General features: G+C 40.8%; 1 protein-coding gene across 2 annotated transcripts in view; it reads right to left on the bottom strand.

Moving 5' to 3' along the window:
• The window catches only part of myo10l3 (myosin X, like 3), a 58785-nt gene extending 44080 nt beyond the window's left edge, over positions 1 to 14705 (bottom strand). For both annotated transcript variants that reach the window (XM_014332389.2, XM_014332390.2), the window contains exons 1-2: positions 14405 to 14705; positions 679 to 777 (exon numbers count right to left, since the gene is read on the bottom strand). In XM_014332389.2, coding sequence (XP_014187875.1) covers positions 679 to 777; positions 14405 to 14425 — 120 coding nt within the window. In that variant the 5' untranslated portion in view covers positions 14426 to 14705. The remainder of the gene's footprint in view (positions 1 to 678; positions 778 to 14404) is intronic.
• Positions 14706 to 21711: the final 7006 nt, after the last annotated feature.

The raw sequence follows: 21711 nt of genomic DNA, 5'->3' as shown, positions 1-21711 counted from the left end.
ACCTACACTCTACTTTATAAGTCAGTTTTTTAGAAGGACTCCTCTGAAGGCAAAGCGCATATAAGTACAGATATATAACACAAGATAAAACAGCTGTCCATCAATCTGTGCGTGTGCCCTCACCTGCACCTGTTTATATGTGTGTGTGTGTGCTTCCACCTCTGTGTGTGTGTGTGTGTGTCTGCTTCCCTGTGTCTGTTTCTCTGCCTCTGTAACAGGATTTCCTCCAGACACAAAGACCACCAAGCACTGCCAAACAGATAAGCTGAGGCCAGTGAATTGCTGGACTCCATTCCTGTCATTCTTACTTTATTACAAAAGGTGTTGATGCCGCTGCAGAGCCCTCAGATGAAACACATATGTGCAAACAATTAGGTCTCCCACATATACACAATGGGAAACAAACCTCCCCCTTTTACTTTATACGACCCTGGACGAGTTAACAGAAACCAGGGTGAGATTTTAAATGGACACAATCAGCTATGGACACTTAAATACTCTCTGAGCGCCTCAGCGCCTTTGCTTTGTTAATTTTTAAAAGGAATAATGTTGGTTTAAGCGTAAACTTGCAAACACAGAGTCTGAATCCTTAAACCAACGATAAAAGCGTCATGTTCCAGATATACTGCCAAGGTGACGAATCAGGGACAAGACTAGTGAAAAAGAACGTCTTCTTACCTTCCCATAGTCGGTGGTGAGGATGAGGGTTGAATCATCACAAGAGCTGACAGTAGAGGGGCGGAGCTGCTCTTTGTGTCTCAGCCACACACGGGCCCCCTGCAACACAATAGCACAACAACCTTAACATCTGGACACTGGGCTTGCATTGGAGTCATGCGCTTTACACAAAGGTCTTACACATTTGCATTACAGATACTAAGTATTCCATTGATGTTCTTATTCTTCATATTACCAGAAACAAAGGAAGACAAAGATCGACCCCCACTCCCCACACGCACAGGCTTTTTAGCTATATTATAAAAGAGCTGGGTGAGCAAGAGCAGAGAATTTCTCTAAAAGTAAGAATTATCCTCTCTGCTTTTCTTCTCTCTGTCTTTTTCCATTTTATCCCCTCAAAATTGCTTACCATTATGTGCCACATACTGTAGCCACTGTTTCACCAAGATTGGATGGACACAGTTAGTCTCTTATTAAACTATGATTAGAAGCGAAGAAGTTGTTCACCAGATCTGCATGATGAGTCCGTGCCAGAGAGTCAAAACACCACTCAGTCATATACACTGTCAAAAATGCTTTCAGTGTGCCTGGTCTCCTCTATAAAGGAAAAGACTATGACCCCAAATGAGCATTTACCACTTTAGCATATCAATCGATTCAAATGTCTATCATCCTTCCTTTGTTTTCTATATTTCAGTCGGGCAAATCGCAGCACACTTCTAGCCATTATCAGATGCCGCTTCCAGACAGACACTAATATCTGATCCCAGCGGCCCAGTTTCCAGTGTTTGCGTATCCATACGGAGTCGCTGACCTTCCCAGACATGTTTGTTAGCATGTGAGTAACTAGGAGCAATAACAGGAATCTGAGGCTGATTGCTCAGGCAAACTGTCATTTCCTTACAGCATTTGCCACTTTAGCACCGGCGGATACATTTATAGATTTGGCTTTGTTTGAAAGACTGTACTAAATGAAAACAAACAGTCGCCTGTCTGACCCTGTGGAATAAAAAGTAAAAATCTTTTTGCATGACTAAATACGCATTTGTCTGATAGTAAACGCGAGTATGTAGTTTTGCAGAAAGACAGATGGTACCACCTTCATGTCTGATTGCTTACAATAATCCAGCAACTTTCTGTGTAATTAAAATCTTAATTGTTTCATTAGAGCCAAAATCTCAAATTGAAACTTGCAGTTTTGCAAAGGAGAGATGAAAGCAGTATGAAAAATGTCCTCGATCTCAAAGAAAATTCCTCATTTAGCATTTTAGTTGATGGAGACGACTAGGATGTGGATTTTAACAAAATTTAACCCAAAAAGTTGCGACCTCTTGTAATAAGCTTGGCTTTAACAGCTAAACACGGTTAATAATCACAAGTGCCACCGGTGGGGGGGGGGGCCAGAGAAGCAACGAGCATCAGCAAATAAAGTGTGTGACCAACAAAGGATCAAAGTGAAGAGATCAATATGCATGGATTCCACTAAGAAACCTTAGACAAGGTCACCACTTCCAGACATCAATCCTCATTAACTATTAACAACAGGCTGCCACGTGTGTGCACACTTTCATCCACGAAGCACAGATGTGTTTGCCACAAGACCAACATGCTTTTGTTTTATCCACTCTCCATTTACAAGCTGAGACACAGAGACGCTAAAAAAAAATCTAATAAATGAAGTCCCTCAGCAGCTTGTGTGATGACTGATTGCTGATGTTTTCTTTATTTTTTGATTCAGGTCTCTTTCTTAGACAAAGCAAGTCAGTCTAAAATAAAAGAAACACTTCCATCATCGCAGATTTTTTTCTTTCAGTCAGCTAATGGAGCACATCTAAATGTGGCTCTTAAACCACGGGGGACAGGAGTGAGTGGGACAAAAGAGGGTCGTGTAAATTAGGAGGAGGAGGAGGCAGAGGGGAAGAGAGAAGGGAAAGAGGAAGGGTGCGAGCAGCTCTTAATGCCCTGCCTCCTATTGTGTTGAATAAAGAGGCAGACAAACAGAAACATCAGGACAGAAATATAACAGAGGTATCCTGCAACACGTGGCCACCCATTAACAGAGACGACTGGTGACTTTCACACCAGTTTCTGCCTGGTACCAGCCTTACATGCCTGGCCTGTTCAGGGAAAAGCTGATTCACGTGAGTTTGCTCAAGTGCAGGGATTACAAGTGTTTGCTCTATAGATTTCAAGAAGATCAGCCTCAGTTACATAACTGGAATTCAGCAGAATATTGCTAGTTCTCGTCATCTTATAGGGGTTTTTTCCTTTTCTCGTGTCACGACTTGACATTAACAGTAAGGCCGACAAAAGAGCCGAAAGTATTTTGTAACAAACAGATTGCATGAGATGTACAGCAGAATAAGACAGGGGGCAAGCCGTGACAAGGAGAGGACTGTGATGGCTCATAAGATGGCAAATTTCCACACTCATTCCAGTATTGCCTCAATAAAGAAATTTCAGCACTACAAAAAGTGAAGGAAAGTTTTGAGTGGCTCAGCAGCTGAGTCAGTTTCAGAGGTTTTTCCACTCACATGAACAAAAACCCACTGCATACCAGCTGCATGCCCACCACACGTAGTTTTTTTAGATTAAAGTAATTAGGAATTCAAATTAAAAAAAATGTGACTGTATATGGTAAACCAAGCATCAGTGACAAAGTGGCCCATAAAGATGCTAATAACAGCTCAGCCTGCTGCACCAGCATCTGTAAAGAGTGACTCGCACTCTGGATAAATCTCTCCCAGACACTATAATCAAAGGTGGGCAAAAAAAACCCAACGAGATACTGTGCTGTGCTACCGTATTGCTGTTTTGTTTATGTACTATAGACAAAAAATAAAACTAATCATAAAGGAAGTTGACTTAATAATAAAGCTAACACCTGCACCATTTATAATAGTTCCGACTTGCAAACTTAACTCTTTCCCCTATAAAGATGACATCTGATGACCAGCTTTGACATCTCGGTTTATATCAGTAAACATGTGGTTTGAAAATCATTTAAATAAGTTCTGGGTTCTTCCTAGTAAGCTGTATAGGCAGAAATCCCTCTTGCTAACTTCTAATGCACAACCAGAAAAAGCTCAGTTCAGATAGGAGAGACTGGGGTTACCCCTAGTAGACGTTAGCTTGTTTTAACTACTTTAGCTTCCAAAAAATGTCTTATTATGTGATGTGAGGAGCCAAATATAAGCCACCAGCTGCAGAAAACTGTAGAATTGTATTAAATATATGCTAACTTAAATTAATAGGGCTGCCTGTGATATACATTGGCACTATTGGACACTCGTCTGCATTTTGGTATGCGAGTCTCAGGCCGTAGGGTATGAAGTCAAGATGAATTGTCTAAGAAGCAGCAACAGATGGTCTAAACAAAACTCCTCCCCCTCGTCCTCTCCATCTTTAGGAGCTCTGTCACTAAGTCAGGACAAAGACAATCACCTCTGACTGAGGCCTCAGCAGTTAGCCAGGCGGAAATATCCCAAACAAAGACCAGCTGGGACACAAAGGAGCACGGGTAGCGGCTCGTGTTAAATCCCACAGACCTCAGTTACCTCCTGCTGCACAGCTTCCCATTCCAAGCTAGACAAACAGAGTCATATCTTTATTTGTAATCATGGGAAAGTACAGTGTGCATTTGATGATGAAGCCCAGTTGCAAGTGGGATTAATTGTGAAGAGTCGGTTAGCGGGCTCCTCTGCTTCTGGTAACCAGATGTTTTATTAGCGCCATTAAAAAGCAAAGCAGAAACGCTGCCATGACATCTCCGGCTCAAACTAATTTCAAATTCTTAATGTTGCACGTCACTCAGCATGTGTAGCACTGCTGAGGCAGAACCAGCTGACAATAGTAATCTGACTCCACCAAAACAGGCTGCACGCCAACCTCCCATCATGCCTTTTGACACAGAGACCACTCAGGCTGAATGATGTGATCCTGGAGCTGGAGGCTTAAGTTTCAGCAGCTTGTATAAAGACATCCAGCTCAAGGATTTGCTAATGAATGTCCCTTAAATATTTAAGGTCATACACAGTACAAGGTGCCACGGCTCTTTCTCTGCCGTCTGGCATGTATCAGGTGATCCTATCAGAGAGAACAAGAGAAAGCTAATTAACTCAGCCCGACTTGGACTCGGCTGAACAATTAGTTATGATAAGCTACTTTCTTGGATCATAAAGTGGTTTTGGGGAGTGGTGAACGAACGGCTGCCCTGCAGGTAGGACCGATGCCTGAGAACCTCCAGCTCGAATCCTGACAAGCATATCAGTTGTTGTTGTGCTCACATGTGGAGGAGGATAAAGTTAGCAGTGGAACATGTGCAGCAGCAACATATTCGACTAAAAGGAATATGTTTCTGTTCTCCCTTTTCTACTTCACCTTTCAAAGAATTAATGTGGTGATTAACGCTAATAACAATCTGGTTTGCAATCATGCTTGTTTAAAATCAACACAAAACTCGAGCTCTCGATTAATCTCATTTAGATTTCTCTCCATCATTTTTATGGATAGAAGTGTAATCCAGTGCTGCATTTACACCTCAGAGATTAAGACTGCATTAGCATAACAAACAGAGTCACAAGGTTGTGTCGCTACCACTGTGCAAACAGATGTGCAGTCCAGAGCATTGACGGGATCTGTAGCATTTAATAAGGTCAAGCAGCAAATTGGTACTTGCACGCTAATGCTGTGCACTTTCACAGAAACCAGTGCAATAATTGTTCAACAGAAAGTATGTTATTAGTTATTTATGTTGGAATCATTGAAACGAACTTTTCAAAAAGAATTTTTTCTTCCTTTCAGAACTAAAAGTAAACATATTTGTAGGAGTGGGTGGTTTGCTGGGATATCAGCTGAAACATAGATGTTTATAACCATTAAAATATATATATATTTAAAAACCAGCACATCACTTTGTAGCAGAGCACAGCCAAATTTCAGGAGTTGTAATGGTATCTCCTGAACATCGGGTGAGTGGGATGAGTGGGAGTCTTCCAAGTGGATGGTGAGATTAATAAGTAGGACTAGGCAGCTGGAGGGGGAAACTGGGCAAAGCTCCCTCTGGGTTTTTGAGCAGAAGACTTTCCAGTAGGTTAAACCACTGTCTCCTGTATATCCTACAAACAGCAAGGCCCATGCTTAACTGCAGTTTCTTTACCCTCATAAACACAAGACGCTACTTATTTATTACCTTATTACAGTATACCTGAGAATTATTTTAATTTATACAACATGTTTAGTGTGTAAATGTGTGTGAAAATAAATGTATCTACTTGTGAACAGCTTCACTCAAAGGGAGGTAATTTAATTCAATGGTTTTTCAGCAGCGGTTGTTGCAGCGCAAAGGAAAAATCCTCCGTTGCACAGATTTTCCAAGGATTCATGTCTCGGCACATGCCTTTTATGTCTTCGTCTTTCTTTGTTACCTCGATGCAACTACACAGTCTGCCTGCCGCACACGTTACAGCCTACGACCCCCAGCCAGCATGGGGTGAGGGCAGGGTGTGTGACCGAGGGGAGAAATCAGAAGATTAAAAGCAACCTCTAGCATCTGTGCTAGAAGACGTATGAATTAATGATGGAGACAGCAGCTGATCAGAAATTAGCTAATGGAGGAGGAGGAGTCCCCTGGGGAACAGGGCTTTCCCTGTTTGTCATGATGTGGGGTGGGGGGCGTTGGGTCGCTGGTTGTTCTTGAATCTGAAGAACAGCCTAAACCCTGAACAGAAGAAGCTTTACACCGAGGAAAATGCTTTTGTTAACTGAGAAGGACTGTTTGAGAAGTAGCCGTAGCTAAATGCAAACAGTTTTCTGTTATCACTTTTATGCAAGCCATTATCATTATCACACTTGATGGACCTGAAAGAGATGAGTTACAATATTAATCTAACAAATATGCACAAGTCTGTGTGCACAAGCAGGATTAAGTGAGTGTGTCTTTTTTGTGTCCAAGTGTGTTTGGTAGTCCATTTATCTGTCAGTCAGCAGATACACACTGTCTGCAAAGGCGGGGTTCGAGGGCACCACCCTGTCATCCATTGACAGCGTTAATCTGTTGTGTTGCTAATGAGTGTATTGAGGAGAATTTGAATAACAAATTGTGTCTTCGGGAGCGAAAGAGAAAGAAGAGAAACACTTGAATCTCTGCCACATACTCCAGGCACAGTGTCACGTTTTACCTCCTTATCCTGTGCAAACATATTTTCACTCCACTGCTGATCAAAGCGTGCGCCCTGATCCTGGGTGCACACAATGGAATAGGTTACAGGACGGGGCAAATAGGCAACAAATGATGTGATTACTGCAGGTTTGATTGGATTTCCAGCAAAGCTTGATGACTTGGAATATCTACCGAGCCACATGCCAGCATCTCGCCCGTCTGGCATCTGCATACCTCTGTTATTCGTCTGATAGTTATGGGGTCACACAGCAGGAAACCCAGAGGTACTCGAGGAATGCTGCTCAGTCAGTTTTGTGTTTGAGAGTGTGAGACGTGTGGGGCACGGTAAGCAAAGTGGTAGCTTACAAAGCAGCCCGGCTACTGTTACGCTGCCATTGACCTTGTAGCTCATGCTGTCCACACTGATTACTAGAAACTCTCCTATCTTCAGCATTTTATTATTTTGAGTGTTTCATACTGAAGCTATTTATGGTTTGATCAAATCCAATTTGGCAATGATAAGCTGCACATTAGTGATACTGTCGATGTTAAAGTCACTGTTAGGACTCTGTAAGCAAATAAAATAAATGCAGTTTTAACCTCTGTCACAAGTGAATTTATTTACATGTCCTGAGTCTAAAAACCTGCAAGGATATTGTTTCACTTTTAAAAATGGTGCTGATTTAGCGCCTGCAGAAACAGTACCACCTGTGTAATGAATTGTGAAAAGCTTCATGAAACACTCCCGCAGCATTATCCTTAAAACAAATGTTACCCATCCAGCAGGAGCAATGATATGATAGCAACAAACATAAAAGACTCAGAATAAAATAATAAGCTGCCTTTAATCTGAGTTTACAACTTGTAACTGCAATTAACCTCCAAATTGTCACTAGTGACGTGCAACCATTCTCTGTACTTTTCTTCTTGGAATATGCCCTTAAACTTTTATTTGAACTGCATCACATGCTTACAATGCACATTTTACTTTTACCAGTACACGCCCATGCTATGGTATTGTCTGGTCTGTGATTTTCGTCAGCTGCTAGGTGATTGCTAGGCAGCATGATGACATCACAGCACATAATGCATAATTCAAGTTTTGTGGCTATAAATTAGATGCTACTGTCATGACATTGAAATGATACGATGATATTAGGAGGTGCATAAACGCTACAAATGGGTCATTTTAACCTGTTGGTAAGTGGTTGCTAAGCAACATGATGGCATCATAATATAGATAAGAACCTTCAGGGAGCTAAGATGTACTTGCGTGCCTGTCTTGGTTGCTCAGCTCCTGATGGTGTTGGAGGAATTTGCGGGCAAACGAGCAGACAGGGATTTTGTGTGTTATAGTCAGATGTATAATTTATAACAGGAAAGAGGGAGGACTGGAGGTCAGGATGACGAGACTTTGGCCAAAACTATTAGATCCACTGGTCGCGCAGCATTTCAACAGCACACAGACTGATTCCAATCAGAAATCCCAGAACAAATATGAGTGAAACTGCTCAAACCTCTCCTTGGATTGTGGCGAGTGTTTCTTATACAAAGCAGGGGGATGAAGTATGTTTAGCAGTGCGTTCAAGTGGCAGAGATAAACACACAGAGAGTCCTAAAAACACGGGACATTCCTCCTCATGTTAGTCTCAGCTTCTCAGCATATCATCCTACAAAAAGCCCCGGGCCTCTAACCACACACACACACTTATAATAAAACACACTTAGAGTGGATGGGAAAGCTAACATGTCATGACTGTGGATTGTGCCATGCTGTGCTGTTTTCTCCAGTCAGGCTCTTCACACCATGGCAAGCTAGGCTCATGCAGAGTGGGATGTGTACTCGAACTCTACAGGGTGCTCACCCCTGTAATTAGTCCTGGAATTACAGCTATAGCATTAATCGCTTCACGAGAATCAACAAATTTTACTGTTTTAAAAAAAAAAAATTCACCTCAGGCTATATTCACATATGGTAGCTGCAATGTGTTTAACCTAAACTCACAGGATGGTGTAGCTTAGAAACACGCATACTCCATCCCATAATAGGCTGACTCTGTGCAGCGTAATCATAGGGGACTAAAAAAGGAAAGTCAACATCTGGACTGGGAGCAGTAATCACAGGTTGGCTGTTATTAAGCTGCCAAACGAAACCTTGGAACCCAGGGGATTTAAGCGACACTCATTACCATCTCACTATGTCCATCAGGTCGGCCAGTCAAGGTGAAAGACAACAAACACTTTTTTAAAAAAATTTTTGCATGAGGGAAAGCGACAATAATCTGTAATTTTGTCTGTGTAAAAATCTCAAATCCTGCACACAAATCTGATTTGTCTTTGGATTTGAGTCATCCACCTTTACCTCACGGAGATGTACTGAAAATCATTTTGAGACATCAATGACAGAAGGGACTGCATGCCTGACACTTTAAACTAAACGCAGATACCACACCAGTAACATGAGCAGCCCAGGCACAGACATCCAGTCAGCCTACAATATCAACAACCCATCATTCAGAAACATCGCTGGTGACAGAAAGACGCCACTGAGATGTGAAAATAACAGTCTGGGACATTTACATATATGACATCTTTCTGGAGGCTACCCAAGAAAATCAGTGAAACTAATAAACAGTAAGAACCAGGACTTTCTTTTTACCCATGCAAGACACAACTGATACAGCTATATTTGTGGTCAGTGGAGTGGTTTGTATGTCCAAGTGATCCCAGGACCGACCCGTGGTAGGGTCTCCCCTTGACAAAATGACCCTGGGTAAGAAGCCAGACAGGGCCTGTCCTGTGTAGGGTTAACTGGTCCAACTTGTAAAAAAAAAAAAGAATGGATGGATGAGTGTTAGATTTTTTTGGGCGGCATTGTTTCGCATTTATTAGACAGGATTATTAGTAAGCAGGCAAGAAAGAAGGGAGAGACCAAGAGGCTCTGCCATTCAAGAAAGGGGTCCAGGTCCAAAGTTAAACCCTGCAGCCTTTCAGCCAGTCACTTACTTCCATCAGAGAATGTTTTATCATTGAATAAAGAAAGTACATAGATCAGTATGACTGTATCTTTTCAGCAGATTTGGCATATAATAGTTTGAGAGTGTTCTCTGTCATCACCGACTTACTTGCCCAAGTGCCCTGATGTGATTAATATTTCAGAGAACAGCACACCCAGAACGGCCCTGATACACACAGACAGGGAGGGCGGCAGGAAGGATGGGCGTTGGAGAGAAGATTACAAGTGATTTTTCATGTGTAGTGCCTCAACTGAGTGAGAGGTCTCTAATCATGGAGGATGGATTTGAGTCAAGTGGGTTGAAGGTCAGCTGTTAAAGGAATAGCTTGAGTGAAACTTTGTTTGTTTTTAATTTGGGGATTTGCTAATTTGCAAAGAGTTAGATGATAAGATTGTCACCAATCACATCTATAGAAGTAGGACTACCCACTGGGGATGTCCTGGGAACCCAACCTTGGTAGCGTTTTTCCATTTGCATCACCAGTACCTAATAATGCACCGTCACCTCCTGTTGCTGTTCTTTACTTTTTTGTAATTCGACTTCATTTTTTCCCCTCCTGTGTGGTGAATGTGCAGCCGTGAGTGGAAGGGAAGTTCTTGCCAAGATTTTTATATTTGTGTCCAGTGGGTCAAAATCACTACAGCATAGTGTCAGTAAAGCCTAAACAGTGTTAAGCGCTGCTGTTTATATGCATGGATGTTTTAACAGTGCTCCCTGTGCTGCATTCAAATGGTGGCTGTATCAACATACACACTGGTTTGGACCAATCACCTACATCACTAAGGAAATATCTACTCTATAGGACAAAAAAGATCCTCCAAACCAAGTTCTGATGAACCATGATGGCACCTCCAATAGTTACTAAAGCTGTGTGGAAGCTCCTGTGGTATTAAAGCAGCTTAAGTTCAGAAACACGTACTGTATGCACAGAACATCACATAGAAGAAGCTTCATATAGATTGTAAAGATGTGAGAGTGGTAAATATTTCTTTCAGGTTTACAGGCAACCAAGACCACGAGAGACTCCACGCAGCAACAGTTCGTCCATCATCAGGAGCTAACAGACAGGAAGAGACGATTCTGTGCAGTGTTATTTGTCACTGGTAAAGAAACTGTGGAAAGATGGAGATATGTTTTCCTTTTATTTCCACAAACACAGACGGCTTTGTCTGAAGAGCTCGGTGACATAGCGGATAAAACTAAAGTCAACAGCATGGCGTCAGCAGGAGGTTATCACAGCGCTGAGTTCTCCGTGTTTGATGGTCAGCGCACTGATAGACGGGGGTTGGGTTACTGCTAGACTCACAAGAAATGCAAACACAAGCTAAAGAGTTAGGAAGGGATCGGGTCAGAATATTGCAGAGCGCTGACTCCAATTTATTTCACATTAAAACGGAAAATTCAGGAAATCGTTGAATAAGCTGTGGTCTCGAAATCCTGACGCTGCAAATCTGTAACATGATAAGAACGGATTATCCATGTTTTCTGGTGCATGGTCAGACAATGGCTGCTGGTAATTAGCTTCTGTGCTCTTGTGGTGGATTAAACCACCTCCAGATTGTTCCAAAGCTGCAGGAGTTCTGCTGTCGCACACTCAAACCGCTGCCTTAATAATACCTTCCTCTTTGTGATCATAAACAACCGGCCCCGTTAATTCACCGCAGCTCCGAAACTCTAAAGAGCCTTGTTTGAAAATCCCCTAATTTGATGTGACAATGCAGACAATAAGCACTTCAATTTTAATTACAAATGAAAACAACCGCTTAGAAGAAAAAAAGGAATGCTGGTCCCATTACATTTCCTTCCTTCCTTCCTTCTTCACATCCTAACTGTACTTCCTGGCTCTTTCCTTACTCCATCAGCCAGCTGCATGGGAGCAATGATTCTCGGCTCTTTAAAGTGGCAGCTGGAGGAAGTGACAACTGGGCAGAAAAGTGTCTGTCGCCAAAGGGGGGAAAATAGTCCACCTACTACTACGGCAGGTTGGCCTTTCTCACGTTACCCATTTCACCACAGAATGCAGCCTCGGATACCGATCCACGGCCCCGACTTCAGAGATCCAGACATAAGCGACACGTAGAGCTACGAGGGACGTTTTTAGGATGGGAAGAATGTGTCTGAGGGTGAAGGGGTCAGCGGTGACGGTGTGAAACCTAAAGCCTTGCAACCGCAGCTCTACAGGATGGATGACATGCAGCCGTGACCAGGAATTTGGGAGGTCAAGGCTGGGTATTTGGGATTCCCTCTGTCAGAGTATCTTTAAGAGGAAGGAATTTGGTGTGTAATGCAATGAAGGGGTTAATGGGTGTGGAAAGGTCCTCCTTGCTTGGGTTTACAGTGTGTAGCAGCTGCTGCTATAAAGAAACTGATTACCAAGTTTAGAAAATAGCTGGGATTCAGGATGTTCTACAAAGGTATCAAGTATCTAAAGTGTGTGTGGGAGCTCACACATACAAAGGGAGGTCGCACAAAGGTATAGATAATGCTCATATTACCTGGCAAATTAATAGCCAGGAAGGAAGAGCCCCAAAGGCACAACAATGTTTCTCATATTTGCTATATGAAATGGATTCTTGCATAAAACCTTTCACTGGAAAAACGGTTATAATTAGCAGATATTGTGGATAAAGCTAAATAAACGAAATTAATTTCATAATGGAAGCTCTGATTCATCCAAATTTGGGTGTGACGCGGGCAGGGAGTTTCTCGTATGTCTGAAAAAACAAAATGTGAATATAAAGTCTGCCAAATCCAGCAGCCTTGCAGTATTAAAAAAACACCCTTCGATACTTGTGTGTTTTTGTTGGGTCACTTCCATTAGAATAACGTATTGGGTGTGGGGTAAAGGACAGTGCTGAAGGTTTTATGGTGGACAGGATGGGCCATCAGGATGAGCACACCCATGACCACTCCTCTCAGTCCACCATGATTTCTAACCCTTGTCAGCGTCTCCACCTTAACAAACAGTGGCCTATGAGGAAAAGCCGATTCTAGATTAGTAACTGGCAAATTGGTAAACGTGCAGATTTCTTTAATGCATGATCTGCAACAGAGTTTTGTGATGCAAAAGGTTAAAAAAGATGTGCTCCTATCTACACAGTTCCAGCTTTATACAACCACGACATTCACAGCAAAGACACATCCATATGATTTATCCTGGTGCACTTGTTTATAGAGTTGAGTTTAATCCTTATCTTAATTCACTTCCAGAATTCCTGCTTAATTAAATCCAAGCTGTGGCACTGTGGAGTTCAAGACCCTGGCATCTTTCCATGACACCGAAATTCACTTGAAAACCAGGACAGGGCAGTCATTCCCTCTAACACAGCTCAGACTGGAGATGTGAAACAGCAGGTAGAGATAAATATATATTTTTATGCTGTTGTTGTCCATTAGTGGTCTGTTACAGAGACTCAGTTTAATTTTAACAGTAAAAAAGCAGCAGAAACGAAGTCAAACCAATATGTATTTTAGCTTAAAAATTTAAAACACTGCAAATGAATGCAGTCAAGTCCAAAGACAACCAAAGAAATCAAGTAGAATGAAATATAAACTACCCCAAAAAACTTACACCTATTTGGAGCAAATACTACAGGATGTCTTGCTCTGTTGGTAAAGGTCAACAGACACAAACCAGATTAAAACTGAGCTGAAATAATAACCTTCCTCTTCGCAGCATATCACTGTAATAAAAGCAGATTATGAGTCAAAATCCAGCTCTCCTCCATCTGCTCGCTACACAGTCGGTGTGTGCAGCAAATTATTGAAAGCTACGCTCGAGGCTGCTGAATTTATTATTGTATGACTGAAGTCACTGAAAAATAGAAATGCATCGATAATTGTCCAATCAGCATTAAACCTGCCTTTGCAAAGAAAAGTGTATGGAGCACCTCCTGCATGCTGAAACTTCTGTGAGTCACAGCATCACTGAGGGGCATGGCTGATAGGGAGGTACAGAAGTAGAGGATGGGAGGAGATTCACTCCCCTGTACTCCATCTGTCTTCTCTGTGAGTGTGTGTGCCCTCCTCTGAGTCAGAGGGGCATGACAAATCAGACCTAAAGCCAGCCTGGCTTTCACCTACATCAGAGTGTGAGTGTGCTGCTCTCTGGACTGATTGGCAGATGACACATCCAGCTCAGCAGTCACTGCATTGAGAGTTGCATTGTGTAGCCTCTAATTAAAGCTACACACAGGTTTCCCTGAGAAGCTGTAGTAGTTTTTGTCAGGGCAGACATTTGTATGACTAAGAGGCTTGTGTGGACAGTGAGGTTGCCACTCTGGCTCCATCCTGTAGAGGTATAGGACACATGAGCGGCTGATAAAGGATCACAAAGACCGCAGAATCATAATAAGGGCTGCTTTTACAGGGGTGTGAAAATCATGAAGTGGTCTGAATCCATCCCGCATTTATAAAAAGCTCAAAACACAGTGTGGTGAAACAAAACAAAGGATCGTGAAGGTCTCAAAAATCCATGTAGGGCTCCAAATTAAAGCAAAGAGCTAATAAAAAGTATTCATACCGCTATAGAGAAAGCAGGCGAACTCACCTCTAAAAAGGAAGTATTCATCTTAACCAGTGCTCGACCTCACGGCTCTTTGTAGTCTGACTTCAGGGTACCACAGCTGAGGAGGAGAGCGGGCTGTATTCCCAAATTATTCCCATCCGCTTCGGTAAGATAATAAAATCTTTTCTCTTTTTTTCCGGATACTTGCTCACAACTCTGTGCCAGTCATGAAACGAGTCATTCTGTTCTCTGATTTTCGGACACTTTCGGACTTGTTTTCTGAAGTGTCCCGACAAGCCGCTGTGGAGCTGCCTGCGCCGTTTCTGCTGTCTACTCATTTCAATGGACCCGGCATATTATGCAGGGAGGAGGAGCCTGCTGAGCCACAGCCCTCCCATCAGCATACGCCCTCTTTGTTCATGTTTCTACAGATTTTAAAAGGATGTGCACATGTATCCTCATGGTGTTCAACGTACCAGGTTTTTGCTTAAAAAGGTTTATTATAGCACAGCAGGCCTAATATGAATCTACTTCTATGTATATCTAGGGTGAGACTGAGTCTGAGTCATTATTTTGCTTCCTGGAAAAAATATACAGAGAAGAAAGAAGCAGATCAGGAGGAGTAAGTTGGTTTTATTTTTGCAGATGTCTTAAAAAAAAATCTTTCCGATAAAATGAGCATTTTATGATTATTTGATTTGAGGACCTTCTTATTAGACTCATATGTTTCCATCGCCAAGTAAAAACTGTAAAGCATATTGAGCACTGAATGCACAACTGGGCTGTCAGTCTTCTATTCTTCAATGCGTTTTTCTTTCTTTCTTTTTCTTTACCTAAGAGTCACTGACAGATGAAGAAGCTATGAGGTCAAACGGGTACAAATACATAAAGGCCCCACATTCATCCTATGAAGAACCAAAGCATGCATTCCCTTTCATTTTGGCACATTTTGGTTGTATTTTAGTAATTTTGCATGCCTTTGCAGCCGTTCTTTGTCTCTTGTGAAGTCGGTTTGTGTGGTTTTTGCTGTTTTGCATCTGGTATTGTTGCTGTCTGTCTGATTTGGGTTGTTTTACATTTTGCTGTAGTCGGTTTGTTTCTAATTTCAGCTCTGGGGCTTTTCTTTTAATGGTCATCTTATGGTCTCATTTTCTAAACACTAATCAGCTCCCTAATGTGGTGTTTGTTTGTATTTGTTTATTTTTAAGGGTATGCATTTGTTGCAGTTTTTCTACTGGCACTGAATTTGAAAAATATTCAAATACCTCATCACGCCGGGTGATTCATCATCTCCTTACTCTCACTTTATTTTTTTTTAAGGATTTATATTCAAGCTGTCATGCTATTAAGATAAATAAAAATATATTTATATGTGTCATGGTGCCAAATTTAAAAATGGGTAGCCAGTGTGTCTTTAAGCTCATCCCTTTGGTTTTCTTTTGGTTCACAAATCAATAATAATAAATAATGAATAGATACATTTTATAAATAAATAATGATATGAAATGATGTATCGGTGATTGACGGGGTCCTCAGCAGCCATTTATAAAATCACAGACAGCTGCTTTACAGTCTCAACACAAAAATCATTTTCTTCTTTGTATTATTTGTTGAAATCAAACAATGGATGTGCATTTTGCAGCTCATGTACTGCCTGTGCTAACAGGTATGATAACACCAGATAGACGAATATGTTACTCTATACTGAGCAGTCATGCAACAGCCCCAGACTGCAAGCTGTATGCAGTCTGTTATATAATAGATGCTTGCTGTGTGTACATGGCAGAATGTTTTGGTCAGTCTCCTGATTTGATAGTGTTGTTCTCACAGCTTAAAATTATTTTATAATTTTACTTTGAAGTACATTCTCTTTTTAAAAAAACTTTTATGATTTTGAAACACCATGTTTTCAGAGATGGAGCTATATTCCCACTGATTAGTGAGTTTACACAGTATTTTAAAGTAACATATATGGGATGTTCAAACATTTCTCTAAGCATTTTTGCAATACCCCTCTGAGAAAACCATATCCTTTATTTGTACCCTTAATTCACCTCAATACTAGTGGCAAAATCTACTAAATAGAGCAAAGTGCAATCCCCAAATCTTGCAAATCCTTCTCAATTTTGTCTTTCAGTTACTAACTCAACTTTTGAGTCAAATTGGTGAATTCAATCAAAGTATATTATATGTACTGATCAGCCTTTCTGGCTCCTAATATGTCAAAATGCCTAGTCAGCATTGCTGTTGCATTAGATTATACAAGCCTGTTGTTGGTAGTCAGTTAGTTAGTTGGTACTTATTAATCAAAAGGTTAAGAGCAGCTTTTATAAGAACAGTGCAGTCACTGTTTTGCGTTCCTGTAAGGATTTTCAGGGAGTAATACTTGAACAATCCCATTGTTGTGCCAAAGCTAGTTTACCGCTCAAGACACTTTGACTGGAGGTGATTATACCCTCTCAGAATCACCTGACTCACACATGGGGGCCACCGGGTGCCCTGACTCTCTGCTGTACAGCCCAGGTGAATCATTATGCACACCAAACAGATTCTCCCTGTGTGACTCAGAGCAATTTTACCTGTTTCTGGATAATTATTCCTAACCTGCATCCTTTCCTGATAAAAATAATAAAGCAGTAAATATCACAGCTACAGCACGAGTGTTTGCTAAGACGTAAAGCCATTATTAGATGTGTTAAACACACATCTAATGTGGGTCAGTACATGTCCCAAAGAGAAAAAAGCAGTTCTGAACTTAACAAAGGGGGCTTGCTGAGGATATGCAGCACTAAACCACAATTAAACTCACTGCTTTTTAAACTACATAACAACAGTGGAAGAACTACTCTTTGAGACAGCCGACTATGCTTACTGTCTGCATGAACAAAGAGAACAAAACATCCATTTGGTTATCACGATCCCCAAACGGACTGGGGGGAAGGGACAGGTAAGACCTGCTGTTCTTGACCCCTGCTATGGACTCAGCCAGCTGATTTGGTCCTTTGGTGTTGGTGCAGATGAGGTCTTAGATTTTGCATTAAAAAATTGACTTTGGTTTGTTAAAAGAGAGTCAAAACACTCCCTTTTAGCTCTTTAAGTTACTAGTTAACAGTAAGAAAAAAAGATTCATTCTAAAAATCACACTTTTGGAATGGGGATTTGTTTTCTTTAAATCTTCGGGCTTTCAATGTCAGCCTCAGGAAAACATTTGGATACATTATTTCATCACAGTTTATATCTGCATTTAAAAAAGTTTTATCCTAGAAAAATCCTACATACCAAGTGGAACACCAGGCATACCAGGAAGGGGCCAATGATCAGCTGAGCTATGAAATGTATACTAAACGTTTGCTTTAATGGTGAAATTATGTTTATCTATAGAAGCCTGTTTACTCCTCTCTCTGTTTTTTTTTTTTATCATGTAAAATTTATAAAAGGCAGGAAGAATACCCAGTGTTTAAGCATCTGTTTAGTGCTTTATTTTACAAGCTTTACAGCTCTTCTTTACAAGCTATGCCCCCACATCCTGCTCTTACAGTGCGTGGTCCACGGAAGTGAAGATCAGTGGACACAAATGACCACATGCAGTAGCACCATCAGACAGGACCAGAGCAATATATACTTCATGCATGAAAGCCATGGGCTGCACTTAAAAGGTACCAAGTCATGTGACCATTTCAGATCTGTCGATTGGCCCTGTTATATAAACATCTGGCTAGTTGTGAAAATAAAGCGTCACACGTGAGGAACTGTGTTTTTGAAAGGTTAATTGGAGATAGAGTCTATGATGAGGCCCTCAACCCCCACTAGTGGGAAAGACCTCAGGCAAAGTCATTCAGGTCAGGTGAAGGATCCTTTTGTAGCCTCGTGTCAAATAATGGACAAGTCGGGATTGAACGCATGCGATGGAGGTCCCAGTGATGGGGGATGACTGATGATCCTCTCTATAGCCACAGGCTGTTAGTCACAACCAGACCATGCTAATCACTTAACTGGAGCTGCTTTGATTATGTAAAAAACCTCCACCCATAAATTGATGAGTAAACAGTGCAGCTAAACAACAAGCGAGATGAACCCTGGGTTATCGTCAGCTGGAAATATCACTGGTGTCTGACCTACAAATACTATGTTGTGTTAACTAAGAGCAGGTTTGAAATCTGTGAAATTAGAACAGTTTATATAATAGTGAAAACTGAATATATTACTAATGATAATACCAAGTCATACGCTTACCTTAGACACTTTGCACTGGTATGAGAAGTAATACTATAAAATTAGGCCTAAAGACAAATCAAAAACCAAAAGCAAAGTGGCCAAAATTGACCAAACTTAAGTGAAGAAAGACATGAAAGTCCTAAAAGTAAGCTTTTATGATGTTTTCTCTTTTTTTGTGTGTGAATGGTCTCGGTCATCCAGGGAACAAAGCAACAGGAAGATGGGAGTTAGGTAAAATGAATTGAATCAGAGATAGTTTAGCCAAGATGGATGGCCAAATGAAAGCAAAGACATTGAAGTAAAAATGGATCATCTAACAATATCAAACAAAGGTGATTCGATCTTTATTGTATCACACTCGCAGGCAGCATCACCTAAATGTGTAAATATGGTCGATGACAAATCCTCCTGTAGCTTTTATCGAATTATGGTACCGATCCTTGAAGCTCACAGAGTCGACCGGTCTCCAACACGACGCATTACTCACAGCAATGTCAGCAACTCCTGCTGTTTTATAAACAAGATGAAGGGACAAAAATATCCTTTAAGCAAAAACGATTTAGTTGATGTTATTATAATTGATTTTGTTACAATAAAATGTCATCGCTTTATTCTGGGGGTTTTCATAGCAAGCTTTACATAAACAGAAGGTTATTCAAATTTTTAGGAGATCAGCAATTTTCTGTTTTATCAAAAAAAATGCTAGAAAGTTACAGTTCTGCTGAAAAAGGTTTAAGTGCCTCTCATTACTTTTTCCAAGGAGCCAGACTGGAGTTCTCTGGGCTTTCTGAAAGTTATCCAAAGTTTGTCTTTTGCCATTGGCCGCTTTTTTTTGCACCTGACCATTTTCAGAAGTGTTTTTTTTTTATTTGTTAAGTCATTAAACACTCACCTATCAGGCATAAAACCAGCACCCAACTCAAGGGATGAACAAGTGTTGTGTCTACACATAACTCACAACTTAACGTAAAACAAAGCTTGCCAGGCATAAAATGGTAGTTTTACACCAACAAGGTAATTTCCAAACAGCTGTTAGCTGGAAATTTGGCATATCTCAATATGGTGTCCTTAAAAAAAACTCTGAGGAAACTTGACAAGTGAATAGTATCTGTAAGTCATGTCCTTAAGAAAAAAAAATAAGGTAAAAATAAAGAAAGCAGGGAGTAAAGGCTAAGGTATGCTAATTACACAAGACCTGGACTGAAAATCGGTGGCAACAGGTCTGATGGACAAATGAATCTAAATTTGAAAATTTTGGTTCAAAATATCATCAACATGTGCAAAGGAGATCAGGTAAGAGAGTTAGAGACAGAGGTTAAATAGTGAGTGTCTCAAACTATTTGTAAAACACGGTGGAGGCTCAGTCGTGGTTTAGGACTGCACTTCAGCCTGCGATGTTGGAGATCTTGTCAAAATTGATGGAATTATGAACACATAAAAGTACTTTTTAGCATGACAATGATCCCAAACACACTGCCAATGCAGTAAAAGCATATCTGGATAGGGAAAAAAGGACATTGGGACACTTTCCATCATGGATTGACCTCCCCAGAACCCACACCTCAACATTATTGACCATTTTGGGATCATATTTACAAAGAACAGCATAAAAGGCTGAATGTTCTTCAACAGGCTCGGAGAACTATTCCTGACTACTTAAACAAGAAAGTTTACCTACAAAGTTCAGCCTGTGTTGAAGAATAAAGGCTGCCATACCAAATATTGACTTTCAAGTTTGTTTGACTTGTGGAACCACTGTTTTTGCCTTATATACTGTATTTCCATGTATGTTTGCACATCTTTCAATAGATCAGTAAACCTATTACTAATTTTTCTAGCAAAATACAAAGAAATGATGGTGACTCAAAACTTTTGCACAATACTGTATAATTGAAATTCATCTGCTCCTGATCTAAACAGTAAAATCAATTATGGGGAAAAAATGCAGGATGTAACATTCATTCCAAGCAAGCAAATGCCTAATGGGGTCATCATTATCTTAGCTTAGCTTGTGAGCATGCTAATGTTAGCTAATTAGAAAAAAAACAGACTTCCCCTGCTCAGGCTGAAAGCAATGCCATTCATTTTACAGATACTCATTTATAAAATCAATCTGATAGCCTGATTTTATCAGGCAAAAGCAAATAATCTAATGGACTCAATAGCTGATAGTGGCGCTGGGATAGATCCCTGCTGCGTGTGTAGCTAAAGATAAAGATACAAATGAGTGTTAAAGTTTAAAGCCTGACAGCCAGTATGCTTTTAGTTAAGGGGGGTGAAAGAATTTCAGAAAGACATTCCTCACTGTGATTAATTTGACATAATAAGCCTCACTAACAGCTATTATTGGAGCTAAAGTCCAAGCATCAGGATGTCACAATATCACCACAAGCATTCCTCAGAGCATACTTGCACCCCAAATGCATACCATACCTTCCCTGAGTTTGAGGAATGAGAGCCAACTCACTCTTCCCATGCTCCCCCCCACACTGTCCATTTCCTGTTTGTTTATAGAGCCTTGTGTTTCAGTACTCCCACAATATGTGACTTAATTGCTTTAAGAATCCTAGAATTTTTTTTTCCATTGATCCAAAAAGAGAAAAACTACAGGGTTACATCAGTAATGAAATACAAACATAGCAAAGGTATTTTGTCATGGTATTTTTTTATTGTTCGTTGTTTGTTTCTCAGGACCAGATTCTCTCAGATGCCAGAGTATTATGGTTTGTGCGCCTAACGCTGACTCACTGGTCATTCAGAGCCTGAGAAAACAGGCAAGGTACATTCCTCTGCGTAGCCTGACCTCCGGACTGATACAGAGACTTCTTGGGAATTCGTTTTGTTCAGCTGTGCATGAATCACAGGCAGCTCAGCACTTAGATTGCCCCCTCAAAGGGTTGCATCACTAATCAGTGAGAATTACCATATATGTTCAGAACTGGTCATATTAGCAGTTGGTGTGTAACAAGTAAGCAAAATAACCAAACGTTATAACCATAAGCTTGAAGCTGCATTTAATAAAATATTTAAATCAGCAGTTAAAGATTGAAGAGACGAAGCATGTAAAATATCACCTAATAAAAGTGAGATCTTCAGGTTAGCTGATAAACTATTGCAGTTAATTCAATCTCACG

This window comes from Haplochromis burtoni, unplaced genomic scaffold, assembly GCF_018398535.1.
Source record: "Haplochromis burtoni strain Fernald_Lab_line unplaced genomic scaffold, NCSU_Asbu1 Contig_29, whole genome shotgun sequence".
In the NCBI taxonomy this organism is placed as follows: Eukaryota; Metazoa; Chordata; class Actinopteri; order Cichliformes; family Cichlidae; genus Haplochromis; species Haplochromis burtoni.
This window is presented reverse-complemented; position numbering and strand designations above follow the sequence as displayed.